The sequence below is a fragment of the Struthio camelus genome, chromosome 2, assembly GCF_040807025.1.
Source record: "Struthio camelus isolate bStrCam1 chromosome 2, bStrCam1.hap1, whole genome shotgun sequence".
Taxonomy (NCBI): domain Eukaryota; kingdom Metazoa; phylum Chordata; class Aves; order Struthioniformes; family Struthionidae; genus Struthio; species Struthio camelus.
Window position 1 is genome coordinate 146656396 of NC_090943.1, and position 15392 is coordinate 146671787.

At 38.9% G+C, this 15392-nt stretch overlaps 1 protein-coding gene across 4 annotated transcripts in view; it reads right to left on the reverse strand.

The window, feature by feature from the left end:
* Positions 1 to 15392, reverse strand: part of VPS13B (vacuolar protein sorting 13 homolog B) — a 484859-nt gene that overhangs the window by 37086 nt on the left and 432381 nt on the right. For all 4 annotated transcript variants that reach the window (XM_068932943.1, XM_068932945.1, XM_068932942.1 and 1 more), the window contains exons 43-45: positions 11581 to 11742; positions 1754 to 1909; positions 138 to 401 (exon numbers count right to left, since the gene is read on the reverse strand). In XM_068932943.1, the coding sequence (XP_068789044.1) occupies positions 138 to 401; positions 1754 to 1909; positions 11581 to 11742 (582 nt within the window). The remainder of the gene's footprint in view (positions 1 to 137; positions 402 to 1753; positions 1910 to 11580; positions 11743 to 15392) is intronic.

The following is a 15392-nucleotide window of genomic DNA, read 5'->3' on the forward strand; positions in this document are numbered from 1 at the left end:
CTAGCATTACACTAAAATTATTTCAGAGTGGTAACGTTCAACATCAGAGCATATCAGATAGAATTCTAAATGCAAAGTTTTCTGCTCTCACTAACATTTTTTTGTGTTATACTTCAAATACCTATTTCTAGTCGTACCTGAATGACAGTGCTGTGTTCGGTGCGTTTAGAAGTTAGACATACATCTTGTGACCAGTCTTCGTCCCCGCTAGCTTTCACACTCAGCTCCGTGAGCTCATTGTTTTCTAGGACATAGGAAGGCAGCTTCTGCTTGGCTGCAAGGCAGTTGATGTGTTCTTTAACAACGGCCTGTCCATCCTGACTAATGTAATGCTGAACCACCTTCAGTTCAATACTTTCAGAAAGGTAACTACAGACTGTCTGTCTTCCACAGATTAGGATCTAAAACACACAAAAATATGCAACTCATGCATAAACAATTGCAAAAAAAGAAAGGTCAAAACTGAACTTGAGGAAAAACCTGTGTAAGAATAATTTCACTTTTTTGGCATTTAGTTTTTGTTATGTTTTCCCAAGCACTGCTGAAGGCAATCAGTGATAAAATGTTGTTTTTCTTGGCCAAATGTATGTGCAATTTCAGCGAAACCCAGGCAATAAGATGCTCCAAATATTGCTACGGTAATCTCTGGGCCTGAAGGAAACATGTAACATAGCCACTTTCGTTCCCATGGAACTCAGCAGTGTTGCCCTTGGCTGGTATAGTTCTGGTTTTGATATTAAGAGTACTGTAATGCTCTATAAATATTGTGTCCTTTCCGAGTTAAAATAGTGGTGTACTTCAGAAAAAGGTTTCCATTAACACCTCACATGCTCATCACAATCCAGGGATCCAGACCTTCCAGTATGCTTGCTGTTTTAATGTTTACAATTCCATGAAATGGCTGTAGCATATCTCCCTGTTTAAGTGCTTCTACCCAGAAAAAGAGTTGTTACTGTCTATAATACATGAATTATTTCTCATAGAACGTATATCTGACTTCTTTGAAGCTATAGTGAGGAACAACATTCCACGAATATCCCTATTAAAACTGTTTTCATTTGCTTTTCACTAATGAGGGCACACACCACAACTACTACCTCTACAGCCAAGTCTCAGCAGGGCTTTCAGTGAAGCCAGCAACTGCTTATGGCTGATCAGCTCTATCACTATTGCACAACACAGGGCACTGCCATATCCCCGAGCTGAACATGTTAAGTCCATCACATGCTCTGGCTTCTGCCACTGCAGGCAGAACAATTGCAGATATTTACTGCAGATATTTATGCAAAGATATTATGTGAAAAGTTACTGCACAGCAGCCCATCTTCAAATGTTAATTCGATCATTACTTCTTTCCCTTCTCTTTCAACAATACAAAGGCATGAATTATACCCCAGAATAAAAGACAGTTTTCTAAAGAGAAAACCAACAATTCTACTTCTCAAGAGCATAAAAACGTGCCAGATATTGTGTAACTTAGCACTGTCAGAATTTATAAGCCAGGATGTTTTATAAAACACATAAAATATGTGGTAATAACTGAGTTTCTAAATGCTGAGACCCATACCAAAGTGAATTCTTACAGAAGAGTTGCAAAAATTCCTCAAAACGTACCCATAAGCCTGTTACACTGGCTTGTTTCGTGGGTCCCACTAGAAACGGAAGAAGATGGTGACTTGCTATTCCTAAACAGACAGCAGTTTAATTTACTCATATTAAGCTATTTTTCCCCTGAACTGGATCAAATACTTACTTGCTTTTGCACCCCACTGAGCTGCTGAACTTTGATGATGAGTGATGCTGTCCGGCCCTTGTACTGAATGGTTCGAATAAAGGTCCCTGTATTGTCCACACTGAATGGTTCAGACCACCTCCAGTTTCCCCAGCCTTCAATACAGATGTGTAACAGCTGGAAAGAAAACAATCATTACTTCAATACATACATAACTGGGGAAAAAACCTTGCAGTAGGATAGGAATTCCCATGGCAGAGAAATATTTTTCTTTTTAAAAGTCAGCAATGCTAAGCACATCAGTTCTCTGAATGATTCACTCATTCTTTGATTCTGTGATTTCAGATACAAACGGAAGAAGGAATAATATCGTAAGACGGCTCTGCATCACGCACTTCTATAAATTACCTGCTTTACCAGTACACTCGTGGATGGTAAAGATCCAACACACAACTGTTCAAAAAGAGGTTATGTAGGCTAGAGAGCATAAAACAGGAAATAAGAGATTTTCTTTACTGCTCTTGAAATGGTTCTAGAAATCCACCCTCTTTATTACCAACAGGCAATATGGAGCAAAGGTTCAGGCCATATTTTTGGCCTTCAGGATAAGACAGATAATTACAAATACCCTTTTCTCTTCCCCCTCAGAAGAAGGAAGCAAATCTGTTTGTGTATATATACCTGTATAGCTCACATATATATGAGTATTAAATGCATAAGAATTTAGCATATTGCTGAGATATGGGAAACATTTCATTTCTTACACAAATGTGGTGGTAAGTTCAAGCCTGACTGCATGAGAAGAAATTTAACTGCATAATTATACTCCCTGGGTGATTTATTCCGGAAAAGGAGTGGCTTTTTTCCCTGTTTAACTTAAATCACTTCCAGAGCAATATAGTCTTTCATCATTTGAAGAGTCTTTCATCCATTTACCCACTATACGCACTCACCTCTATCCCATGGAGATTCTTTAAGCCAGAGTAGTGAAAATTGGTACTGTTCCATGTAGGTCAATGAAGTTACATAAATTTACGCCAGCTGAAGAAATGGCTATTTAGCTCTATATAGATCTTTTGTGGCTGTGCAAACTTAAGAATGTGAGTTATATATAAGGGATCAAAGCAATACGCATTCTGGGTAAAATTTATTCTTTGCAGAGGGCCTGCACAGAGCGTAAGCATCACTTAAGTCCTTTAAAACAGTTATAAAAAGGCCTTGTGGGAATTCTCTGGTGAGGGTTGAATTTCACTCTGATTTTGGACATCTGTCATTAATTAATTTAAGCAATTGGGAACAGGATCAGGCCCAAAGTATGATTATTTACACTAGTGAAAAATGAAACTGGTAAATATTATGTTCTCCCATGCTTTGTGTTTCCAGAAAGAGACAGCACTGTCCATAGGTCTGGCCAGTTGGACCTAGAGAATGTCTGGATGTTGGGTTTTTTCATTGTTTTAAGAAACAACCACAGTAAGGACTGTCAAAGATACTACAGCTCAGTAGCCTGTTTGCAATTTGTGGTGTCTCCTCAGCACAAGTCACACACAGAATAAAAACACCCATTCAGTGGGTGGCTTTTGAATTTGCAAGAGTGATGACTATTGCATTCAGATACAAATTAGTTTTATGCTAGAAGCACAAAGGCTAATACGTGCCAGTGTGTGCATGGGCATGTATTTGGATATGCACATGCGTATGGGCATGCATGTGTATGCGCATGTTTATATCCAAGACTATGTTGAGGGAAACTGTGTACTGGGACACCCAAACACATAAACAAACTCAGAGCGTTGATACTTTAGTATTAGTTTCGGAAAAGGAAAAACAAAAACAAAACAGAAAAATCCAACTGCAGTGGCTGGAATCCATTCGGTTTCGTACAGAGGCAGCTGGGAATAAATCTCGTCACATATTAAAACTAAGAAAAACAAGGAAACTGTTTACTTTGGAGAGACTGGTAGCTCGAAATGACAGCCAAGTGATGAGAAAAGGTAGTAAGCGGTCAGTCTCAGCTAGACAGCACACAAAATGCAGTGTATGCCAAAGATAGATGCCACATAAATGCCATAATTGATGATTAGCAATTGCATGTAGCGCCAACATTAGGATGTCTCCCACCCTGTATAAACAGCTTTGCTCAGGAGTTGAATGTTCCCAAGGAAAACGCTGTCAGCTTTCATTGAGTAGCCATTAGCTCACAAATGCTGCCTTACTAATTTTCTTTGTAGCAGGAAAATTTATGTGCATTTAACTTTATGGTTCAGAAAGAAAAATTTTTTAAAGAGCTAATATTAGCAATTTCTTATTTTCTAAACATACTATTTGTATCCTGGTAAATGCTACATACAACAAGGAACAGCTTACTTAAGTTATTTTAAATATATCGAATGTATTTGTATTAATGACATATTAATGTGAGAATTGTGTACTGCAAAAGTTTACTTTTAAGTCAAGAAACCGCAGTTCAGGAAAACACAAAGAGACCTCTGCGTGAATCAGTTACTTGAATGTTTGTGAGATTGCTGAAAAACGGGACCAGAAATGATTATCAAACGGCACTAAGGGATATACAGATATATGGTAGGAAATAAACATTGAAGGAATTTTAGAAAATTAAGTTATCAGGTATAAACATTATTTTAGCAGAAGACATCATAATAGATGGTATTACATATTCAACAAGTCCCTAACGTTATAAAACTGATCTAACACTACAGATTCAAAGTAACTGCTGCACAAACCCTTTCATTTCATCAAGTTTTAAGTAAATGCTAAATATTTAGCAGAAATTCTGCTTAAAAATAGCACTTAACAAATATAGTTAAGTATGGTACATATAGCAGGAGAAAAGAGAAGTCTGCAAAAGGTACAAAAAACACTGAATGGAGTTCAAAAGCATTCTAATCAATATAATCCAGTGATAACTGGCAATTTATAGTTTACAGAGAATTTAAACCAGACTTGCTATTGAATATATTAAGAAATACACTCATTTGTGCAACCATTTGATTTCAGTGTTTTCTGTTAGGGGACGTATCAATGCACAGTGCAGAGTTCTTTATTTTGATTAGGCTTTGCTGGTTTTTGGATTTTTAATTCTAAGTCACTATGAATTTATGTTTTAAAGGGGAATGAAACTGCCTATAGGGAGGCAGAATAAGATGAAGATGTTTTTCCTAGAGTAAAGGATTTGAAAAAGCTGTACTCTTTATCATGTCTCTTCTCAGAACAGTTCTATCCACTCTTCAGAATTTACTTAGGTTTTCAGCTAGAAGTGAGGCTGAAGGATATGATCTGAGTAAATAAAGCTAAGTGTCATATGACAAGGCTGAAGACTAAAACGGGGGTTAAAAATGAGCCTAAGAGTAGAGTCCAGAAAAAGCATTTTCCAGCTGTTTAAGTAATTTAAAGCTTGTGCCCTCAAAATTTTTAGTGACACAAATTTCAACACTGCTTGCAGATCTACCAAAGCTAACTTTTGGTTTCCCTGCAATTAACTTAAATTATATCTGTTTTCTAGGTGAAAATAATAAATGCTAATTCCTAATAATTCCTAAAATTCCTAATAAATGCTTTTTAGGAAGAGTATGGGTTATTGCTGTCAACTCTGAGAGGCTTAGAGGAATCAGGACAGGACTCAGTTAACAGCATGGGAGCAGACAGTTACTCCGAGAGATATGGGCTTGTTAAATAAAAGCTGTGAACATGCAGCAGCATGGAGCAAAATGGAGACCTGGAAATGGGAGCTGAATTCTCAGATTTGAAGCTAAAGTAAATTTTTACTGAAAAATTAAATCACAGGATGATTGGGGTTTTTTTTTGGTTGTGTTTTGTGACACTAAGCATAATGTGGCCTTTGACCAGGATTAGGACTTATAATAATATAAATAATTCATATTTGAGAAAACAGTGAATGAAATGTTCATTCTGCATATCGGCAACTGCAGCAGTTACCAAAACTATCTGAATTTCCATTTGGCTTGATCTTCTCATGGGACCTGGGAGAGCTGGCCATTCCTATGCCATCATTATTTACAAGACAAACCGCAAGCATGGAAGATGGGAGAAAACAATTTCCATCAGCACCACCCTGGCCAGCAGAAACAGGGCCAGAGCTCTCCACCAAGGTCCCACTCAGCAGATCAGCGCTGACCCTCAGGAACTCCTGGAAGCACCGTGTGCCTCAACCCAACCTGCAAAGCAGGCTTGAACCTAGCAGGAGCAATCTAGCCCTAAACACTGTAGACTAGAAGAGTCTTCTGGTCAACGAACAGTAACCAAATTATGAGGAATCACAGGCCTCACAGATAATAACTACCCTTATCTGCCCAAAATATTATCTATAAAGTAAATTACATTTGGAATGTAGAACCCTAAAGGAAAGCAACAACACATTTCTCGCTACTTAGATAGTGTAAAAGAACATAAAGCTTTTTTTTTTGCTTCATGTTGTTCTGTAAATGACCTGGAGAGGATTATGTTAAGTACAAAAGGTTGTGTGCAGAGACTCTGCAACATCCCTAAACAATTATACAGGAAAGCATCCCAATAATGACTGATGTATAAGTCACAGTTGCTAAGTTTGAACCCACAGAGTACTGTATATCATCTTGTACTTTACAGGACATAACCCAATACCTGAAAGAATGGCAACTTGGAAATAAATAACAAAGAATTATTATCCTGATGGAGATGCAACATAAATTAAAATGTGGCTTCATTTTTTTTTTTCCTTAGGAGAATGGGGAGGAGGTTCTTAAAGCTATTTCCAAAACTACAACTGCCTTTAAAAATACTATTTATAAAATTCTAGCAGAGATTTTGCTTGTAGGGCATACCTCAAAATAAGAAAAACTTTAATGGCTTGCAGTGTTCTAGTGAAGTTATTACTAACCTACTAGCCATTACTAATAACTATTCAAGAGTCTGTAAGTGTACATTAAGAAGAACAGCAAAGCAAATAGTACAGTGTCTTCCCTCAAACTCTATGTAAGTAACAACTAATGTGGCACAGAGCTGTTTCAGGAATATTTACCTGTTTTGATTAGAAATATATTTACACTGTTTATAATCAGTAACTTGGCTGTATTTTCATTGAAGTCAATGGCCACATCAAAATATGAACTGATTTTTATCCACTTCACCTGCTGCTTCTAAACTAAGGACTATGAAAGTGAAAATGGGCTATTTTTACCATAACCCTGGGGACTGACCCCGGAGAAAGGTATGGGAGCTGCTGCTAAAAATGCAGACATCCCCTTGCAATATTATGCTTTGAATAGAAGGAAAAATCCAAAACGTAGAGCCTGTATTCTTTCACTCTTCACAAGACCCTGCTGAAGTTTGAGCATTGCAAAAATGACTGAACAGAACTAGTGCGTTACAGAAGATTTTTGCTGTTTCTTTGCAAGCAAATAATCTCTGGAGAATATATTCAGGGGAATCTCACATGAATAGCTGGTTTGTACATTTGGTGTCATTCCTAGTGGGATCTTCAGACTGCCTACTGTCTTGCAAGACAGAATTCCTTAACTCTGAGTAAATTTCTAGGAAGATCTGATCTCTTCTAACTTCAGAGTTTCACCCTATGTATCACATGCTCCAGTTCTTCTCCTAAAAAACACAGCTGTCTTGGAGACAAACATGACTTTTGACATAACTGGGGCCCATCCCACAAAGCAACTTGAAGATCAAGATAAGGAGCGTAAATTGGATCCAATAATAATGTTGGAGCCAGTGTTGTCTGTAGAGCACAGGAGTGATGTAGCTTCTCTTCCCTTTTAATGATATCTAACAGACCTCTAACTTTCATTAAAATTTGCAAAAGGAGCTCATGAGGTCTGGCAACTTTTGCTAGAATTGCTTAAAGCTTCAAATATCACCAGTTTTGGACTTACCCCAACTCTGAAAGAGACTATATACTTGTGGGTGTCTTATCCCTAAGGAAGGTGAAAAACTCATGAAATCTGAGGAAAATATCAAGGAAGGAACAGAGTAGAAGAAAGAGCATCAGACTTCAGACTTATTACTGAAATACTAGCTATGCTATTGAGACTTGCAGGAATCAGAGTGAAAGTTAAAGGGAAAGGTTAGCTTCCCTGAAACACAGAAGAACCAGACGGGGAAAAAAGTGAAGGAAGGAAGAAGAAGAGTTTTAACTTAAGCCCAACAATTTGAGGGACACCATCAATAACTGACACAATGGAACCCCATGTGCCGTAACTCTGTTGTTAACATTAAAATTTTGAACAAATTTTAATTATAACCTATATTAACTTCATTAATATTACAAAATTAATTCTAAATGCAAATCAAACATTATCTAGCTCTCTGCTACTACATAAAATAACATTTTATACATAATTTTCACTACATACATACATACATACATTTTACTGCATAAAATAACATTTATATTTAGGCATATTTTTAATCTTGTTAAATAAATGCAAATAGCCAATCCTACATCTCTCACTATTCTTAATGAGCGAAAGAAAAATGGAGAATTTTATTGATGTGAATGTAAAAGAAATACAATCCTTTTAATACTATTTATTTTCATTTAACTGAACTGCCTTGCCATACTAAAAAAACATTTTGCAGAGGTTAAATAAAGTATTTCATGGCAACCGCTGCTTCTTAGTGCCTGTGTAACAAGAAACATGAGCCAGCCGAAGTTGTGCAAGTTGGTTTTCTTTCCCAGTAAGAGAATGTGGTATCTAAGACCTTGTCCTAACTCATTTTATTCCCAAGTGTAAGTCAAGTAAGTCAAGTATGAACTAATGCCTGGAGGGAAGTCCTTGACTCCAAAAGTATGGATTATTTCACATTTATCTTACAATCTGCTCTCAGAGTTCTTAAAATTCACTAACTTGGCAAGTCAGGAATTATCATGAGAAATGAAACAATTTCATAACTATGAAGTCATCTCGCATTCCATGAATATGACACTTGTAGGGCTTGTCCATGCTTGGGCATTATTCTGACCTCTGGATAATAAGCTGTTAGACAGTTTTCCATGGAAATAATTAGAAAAGTGCCATAGCATAATAGGTACAACCTGAAGTCTTAACTGAGTAGCTGTTTTCATTTCAAAGATTTGCATTAGTCATTATAAAAATTTACACATGATAACATTCGTAATAATCTTTAAACTTATTTTGCATGACCCAAAATGACAAAATATTGTGCTCTTTAGATTGCTTAGATGAAATGACTTTCTGAAGTGGGCTATATTTGCAGTGATTTGTATTTAACATTAACCAACTGAACAAAGCTTATACAGAGATACCCAAGATACCTTAACCTTTGTAAAGAAAATTAGCTTTCATCTTGCAGTGTGCGGAAAGCCTATGCTTCCATATATATTCAGTGAAATTACCTCAGTGCTCTTTTTTAGTCTCTAAATTTCCCGGCAAGAGATGGCTGCTGAAAAATGTTAAAAGAGCAATCATACTCTTGAAATCATTCCAAGGGCTGGGACAAGCTAAGCATAACTCCCTGCTAAAAGAGAATGCTGGACAGCAGTGTGGTTAAGGCAGGAGGAGGGAGCTTCACCCTCCCCTGGGATATCCAACATGACTCTCTCAACTCTTTATCAGCCTCATTCTTCAGTGAGTCTGAATCTGATCAGAGTAAACTAGAACGGGGAAACCCTTTGACATCACCAAATTCAGCTGAAGAACATCTGAAAAAATGAGTCTGAAGTTCCTGCTGCCACCCACTCCCTAATGTGTGATACCGTTTTCTTGTGGACTTTCTCCTTTCATCCTGTACTTTTATTTTTCATTTAGTAAGAAACTCCAATAGCAGCCATGAAAACTGGATCTTTTGCACAGTTCAAGTCTGTGACTAAAAGGACAAGCTAAAAATCAACATCTTAGATGCAAGTTCTCCAGATGCTGGCTGGCTAACATGGTATGCTGTGCTGGCGGTCTTTAGCAGCTTGGCTGCAAGTGACAGAAAATGTCAGTAAAGAGTTGCAACTTCAATTGTCCTTCTACTTTTCCCTTTTGGCTAAGATAATCCTCCTCCTTCCAGTTTGCGCCACTAGCAGAACCACTTTGTTATTAGAACTACACCATTCTCAGAGCTACACGATGAGTAGAGGCATCTAGAACGATGGCCAAAAAGAGGATCCTCCCAACTGTAGAATTTTGTATAGGTAACCAGAAAAGGGATAAGAAAAATGGTTAAGAGGAAAGCCTTTCTTAACTCTGTTCTTTATTTACAATTGCTTTAAGCATTTCTTTTTCTATGCATTTATTAAAAGGTTAAAATGATTTTCAATGGTGACCGCTGCAAAAGCAAGACAGCTGGTTATGCAATACTGGCTCACGTTTAGCTCTCTAATACAAGCCTTGCTGTCCTTTCTGCCTCGCTCGACTAGAGGGCGTTACGTCAGTCGTAACCACGAGACAAGCGAGTCCTGTCACCTGACGAGCGGGGATCCCGCCACGCGATCGTGCCCATCGCGCAGAGCACAGTCACCTGTTTGGGCTGCCCAGGCGTGGGCTGGGGCGTCACAGGCATTTTGTTTGCATGAGAAAAGTACGTCCAGTCACTTGACAAGGGATGTGCAGTAGTACTCCAGTGTCCCTGGAAGTCCCCCAGGGTTCCCATCTCTCGTCACAGCACACTCAGTTTATAACAACTCCTTTGTCAGTGGGCTTGAGACAGCCCTCTACTACCCTACCGTCCTGCCTTCCCCTTAACGTAGGCCTTGCCTTCAGTGTCAGTCACGACTGTTGACTCTGGCTGAATTTGCTCTGCAGATTACCACACTAATGTGAAATTCAGTAGTTTTGCATATCCACCAATTGACATATGAATGAAAAACACACCGCGTTTGTCATCTCTGTTTCCCAGTGAAACCTGAAACTCGTCAGCAGTGAATGTGGGCACAAATGCTGTTGTTTAGAATTACCATGTGAACTTCACCTTCTTTTTGACATACTACGGCTGGCATTGTCCTAGGCTCTAAAGGAATTAGGAACCCGACATCCACCACATTTCTCCTAGCTTCCATAAAAATTTCAGTAACTCTTCAGCCCAGCAAGGCTGTTCAGCAAGCAAGCTGGCACAGGTCTCTAGTCTCCCACTCAGCAGGCACTTGATATATATTAAAAAGAGAGGAAAAAATGGCTTTGCTGTCCGATAAACACTTTTTTTAAACTTAAATTCTTTCCCTATCTTGATTGAAGATGAAAAGTCCATTCCTCATCATCAACAATAGGCAAACTCAACAACAACAAAAAAGCCTGCTATCATTAAAATATTTCATGTTGATAATTTTAAAATATTTGATATTACTATCAGTGTTTATCCTTAAAAAAACCAAGAACTCAAGCTGCATCGTTTAAACCATATAAAAGGGGTGTTTCTGATGATTTCAAACCTTTTTTATTCTGAGCTGGGAGATGTGTGCAGTTTGACCATGTTCTACAAACAATTTCAGCAAGCGGATGCTTCTGGTAAAAACAATTCATTAAAAAAATTCCCCAAGCCCCTTATGCACATCACAGAAAGCAGACACTGATCACTTAGTTTTATAAACCTGGCAAGCGATCTCTTTTTTTTTCCAGAAGCTTCAGTTTCCGTGAATGCTCAGTTTTACACAACGTGGTTGTGTACATGCAGTCCTACCCTTGAGTAACTCCTAAACACGTCTGGGCTTCCTCATTCCTTGTTTACCTTTTCTTTCTGATGCAGCCACAGCATGTGGCTCCTGACAGACCTGGAACGTTGCAGGCAATGGAGACTATACAGAAAAATGAAGAATCAATGCAAAAAGCCACTAGCCAGCTTTAGTAATTGCTGCGCTGGAAGGGCTGTTTCTGACATACCTGTGGGGACTTGTGAGAGCGCCAGCTGTACTGGTGACTGTGCAGACTAGCCAGCAAAATGTTTTCATCAGTATCCACCTGGCCAAATCGCAGTGTCTCCTGTGTGTCGTTACAGATCACAAAATGGCTGAAGACCAACTCCTCTGCCTCAGGGCATTGGTTCTGAAAGGAAAAGAGTATGAAAGTCAGTAAGCATCAGATTAATTGCAAGACATTTCGCAGCTGTCTGCCCAGTGGTGACTGTTACAACACAGAAATACTTCAAGATCTCTTGTCATTAGCTTCGGTTTCAAAGCTTTTTGGGTTTACTCTCTGCAAAAGCACAAACTAGCATTTGGGTTGAAAACAGGTATCCTAAAAAGGTATTTGGATTCCTGTTTCTGTAATGCAAATCTTAAACAAAGCTTCAACAAAAATTAGACTTCCTAACTTATGTAAAAGACTTCAAGAAGATGAACGTCAATGGGAAACAGTGCATCATCTAGGGCAGGTGGGGCACTACAGCCCCAACAGACAGGAACGGAGTGGTTTCTCCAAATTTAGCCAATAGGCTGCCTGTCCTCTTCCCCAGCTGCTGCTTCTAGTTTTAAATACTGCAGTGGGTCAGCAGCAGAAGACTCTTTCTCTTGATATTGCAATATTAAAAAAAATCAAAAAGACAGGACACATGGGGAGAGCATTTCCACAGATCCACAAGGCTAATTTGAAAATGCGCCATACAGTTTAATAGTCCAATATGAAAATTTGAAAACTATCAGATTTTAAAAGTATTTCAAACTTTAGGATTTGCTTTCCTCTGCCTGGAGTCTCCTTCCATCCCTCTCTCTGCACTTTTCGTTCAGGCTTCTGGTCACTCTGTTGACACAATGAGACCATGTGATAGTCACTAAAAATCACCAAAGCTACAGGTCTTTCTTCCATCCTTGAAGGCACAAGCTATAATCCTCTATACCAGAGAGGTCACAGTGTGGTCAGCGCTTCCGTATAGATGTCTTCTCTCAGATATTTCTGTCTTAGTCTCTACTGGGCTGGCACCTCCGCCTCACAAGCTACTACCTAGCACCGTAACAATCGCTCCAAGAAAGTAACATTTAGATATACTTCATGCAATGTAATGGATATAACATAAAGAAACTATCTTTTTGCGCTTTTCGTTACCTCTTTCTGACCTGTATTTCCTAGCACACACATTTGACAATGCTTTATTGTTGGTCAGTTCCCTTCTCCCCGCAATATAGCCCAGCTGCTCTTTCCTCATCCTTCCTTCCCATGACGTTTTGTCTCGCTTATGGGACCTCCATGGTCTTTGAGAGCTGGTTTTATTTCCCCTCCTCGTTCTCTCAGAGGACCTTTTAAATAGACATAATGAAGCTAGTACCTCCTTTGTCTGTGATCATATAGGTCTCTGGTCTTTGATAACAATGTGCCTGGAGGCCTGCAGAAATTCAGCGATCAAGAGAGAGAGAGAGAAAAATATTTCCTGATAGATCCCTATGGATCCTTTAGTTATCCATGAAAAACAGTTTGGTATATCGCTCCTAGCACATTAGCAAGTGATACACGTGGAACAGATTTTCGGAAAAGTGAAGCATGCAAGGTCTGTCCAATTTAACATCCTTGAATGCATGTCCACTACTGTCATTAACTTCAGAAGAACCTAAGGTGCACATCTACAGGCGGACTGTGATTCCTTTTGTGATCAAATTTCAAAATGGTTAGCTGTGAGCATCTGGGCATCAAATTAATTCACTGCAGCACCATATAAGCATGAGAATATTTACATTAATGTTTCTTTCAAAGTTCTCATGACTTTTTCTGCATCAGATCAGGTATCTTCTGTGAAACAACAGTTAGCACAGGGTAATTAAAATCTCACTTTCTGAAGCAGTAAAACTCATAACGGAGCATATGTCTGTATCACATTCAGTAGCAGATCTGGGTATGCTAAGGGATGACATTTACAGTGCCACTTCAGAGTGCAGAGTTTATTTTGGCATTTTCTAGTGGCGGATCTATGACTTTTTACTGTCAAGCTGCCATACCCACATACCCATAAGTCTACCACAAATATATATATTTTCCTGTTACAGCTTTATAAAATGCTCTTTTTAAAAAGGAGGATTTACCATCCATAGAGCTCAGCATGTTGTTATAGTCAAACCCAGATAAAACCCCAGGGAATTTAAGAAAGCTTTTTTATGCCAATAGATTTTTCTTGTTGATTAGGCATGGATAAAGACTAAACGAACACGAGAAGACGATGAACTTCCTTTTTTTACGTGACTGTTAATGTGAAATTAAGTTATCACGGACTACGTTCTTGCATTTTCTGAAGTAAGAAAGGAATCCAGCAACTTCAACTTTTCATCTTGAAGTTTTGGCATATGTAGGACTTCTAATTTGTACCGGAGGAACGCTTTCCCATCAGAGATTAGTAATAGACTTATTCGGACCTTAGCGCTGAACACAGCCATCAGTCATTAGTCTTAATTGCTATATTTGCTGTTGAATCCAATGCTTTTAGCCGAAATGTTTCTCAGAGTTAAGCAGAAGAGGATTTTTAAGCTTAGTTTTATAACAGTTCTACAGTTTTGACTGAGGAAACACATAAAATAACTTTTGCATAACAGGGAGTTGCTCCACACTGCCGGGCTTAAGAGATAGCTACTGATGCGTCAAGTCTTGATAATAACAGCGGACTAGAAGAGCCTCAGCAGAGCTTGTGGATGCTTTTGGTCAGTAGGGCAGCAATGCACTGCTTTTACAGGCAGGCTGCTAGGCAACTCCTAGTCTCCTTGCAGTAAATATAGGAGATTTTCTGCTGGCAGAGTATCTCCTGCATCCCTGGGGAGGTGCAGCAGCTCCTTGCACACATGAGAGGGACCTGGATCCCACCTTTGCTGCTGAAGTCTAACAGTTCTAGGGTGGGCAGAAAGGGACAAAAAAATCAGCAAAAGGATGGGGTGAGGGAATCTTGATTGATGAAAAAGAGCGTAAAGAAACAAGACAGAAGGAAAAAAAAAAGAACTGGGCCATTTGTGTGGCAGTGGTGCTGAAGGAGGGCTGAACGATGACTACAGGAGTTGAGAACATCTAAATCTGGATTAGGAAAAAAAATCCCTCTTCGAATTAAAACTGCAAGTCAAAAGAATCAGCAAAAGATCAACAGCCTGAATCAGACACAGATTAGGGTCAGTTCCTGAGGGACAATTTCCTGCCCCTCTTTAGATCATTTTTCAGCTGTTCTTTTCTCTCCGAGAGGCCTGGAAAGTGTCTCATATTTATTGGGCTTTCAAACATTTTGTGAATTCTAGTCAGAGGGGGGAAGAACATCGCACATAATACTAGTCACCAGGCTTTCCCCGTCTCGGGACTTTCTGCTCACGTCTCAGCTCACAGCTATTTCAAAGCATTTCTGGATCTGGAAGCAAATTATAAAAGCATAGGCCTGTTTATGCGCACAAAGTTATTTTCTGTGTGCTTCACAGGCTACTGAGGGACTGTGCAAGCTTTCACGCGCATGCACGCACGCACGCACACACTCTTATGCACCCGCTCGTGCTCTCTCTCTCTCTCTCTCTCCAGTACTTACTAATATTTTTTGGACTGAAAGTCTTCAGCAATTTCTTATCTCCCTCTAAGTTCCCCTGAGAGAAAGGAACTTTTTTTCCCCCTAATTGTTTAAATGTCATTGTAACAGTCTCACTGCAGTATCTACTCATTATCAGCTAGAAATTTAAATTGAAGCTACATGGCAGTTTTCTTTACCCTTTTCCTTTGTTCTCTGTGCTTGAGATGGAGAAACTACTGTG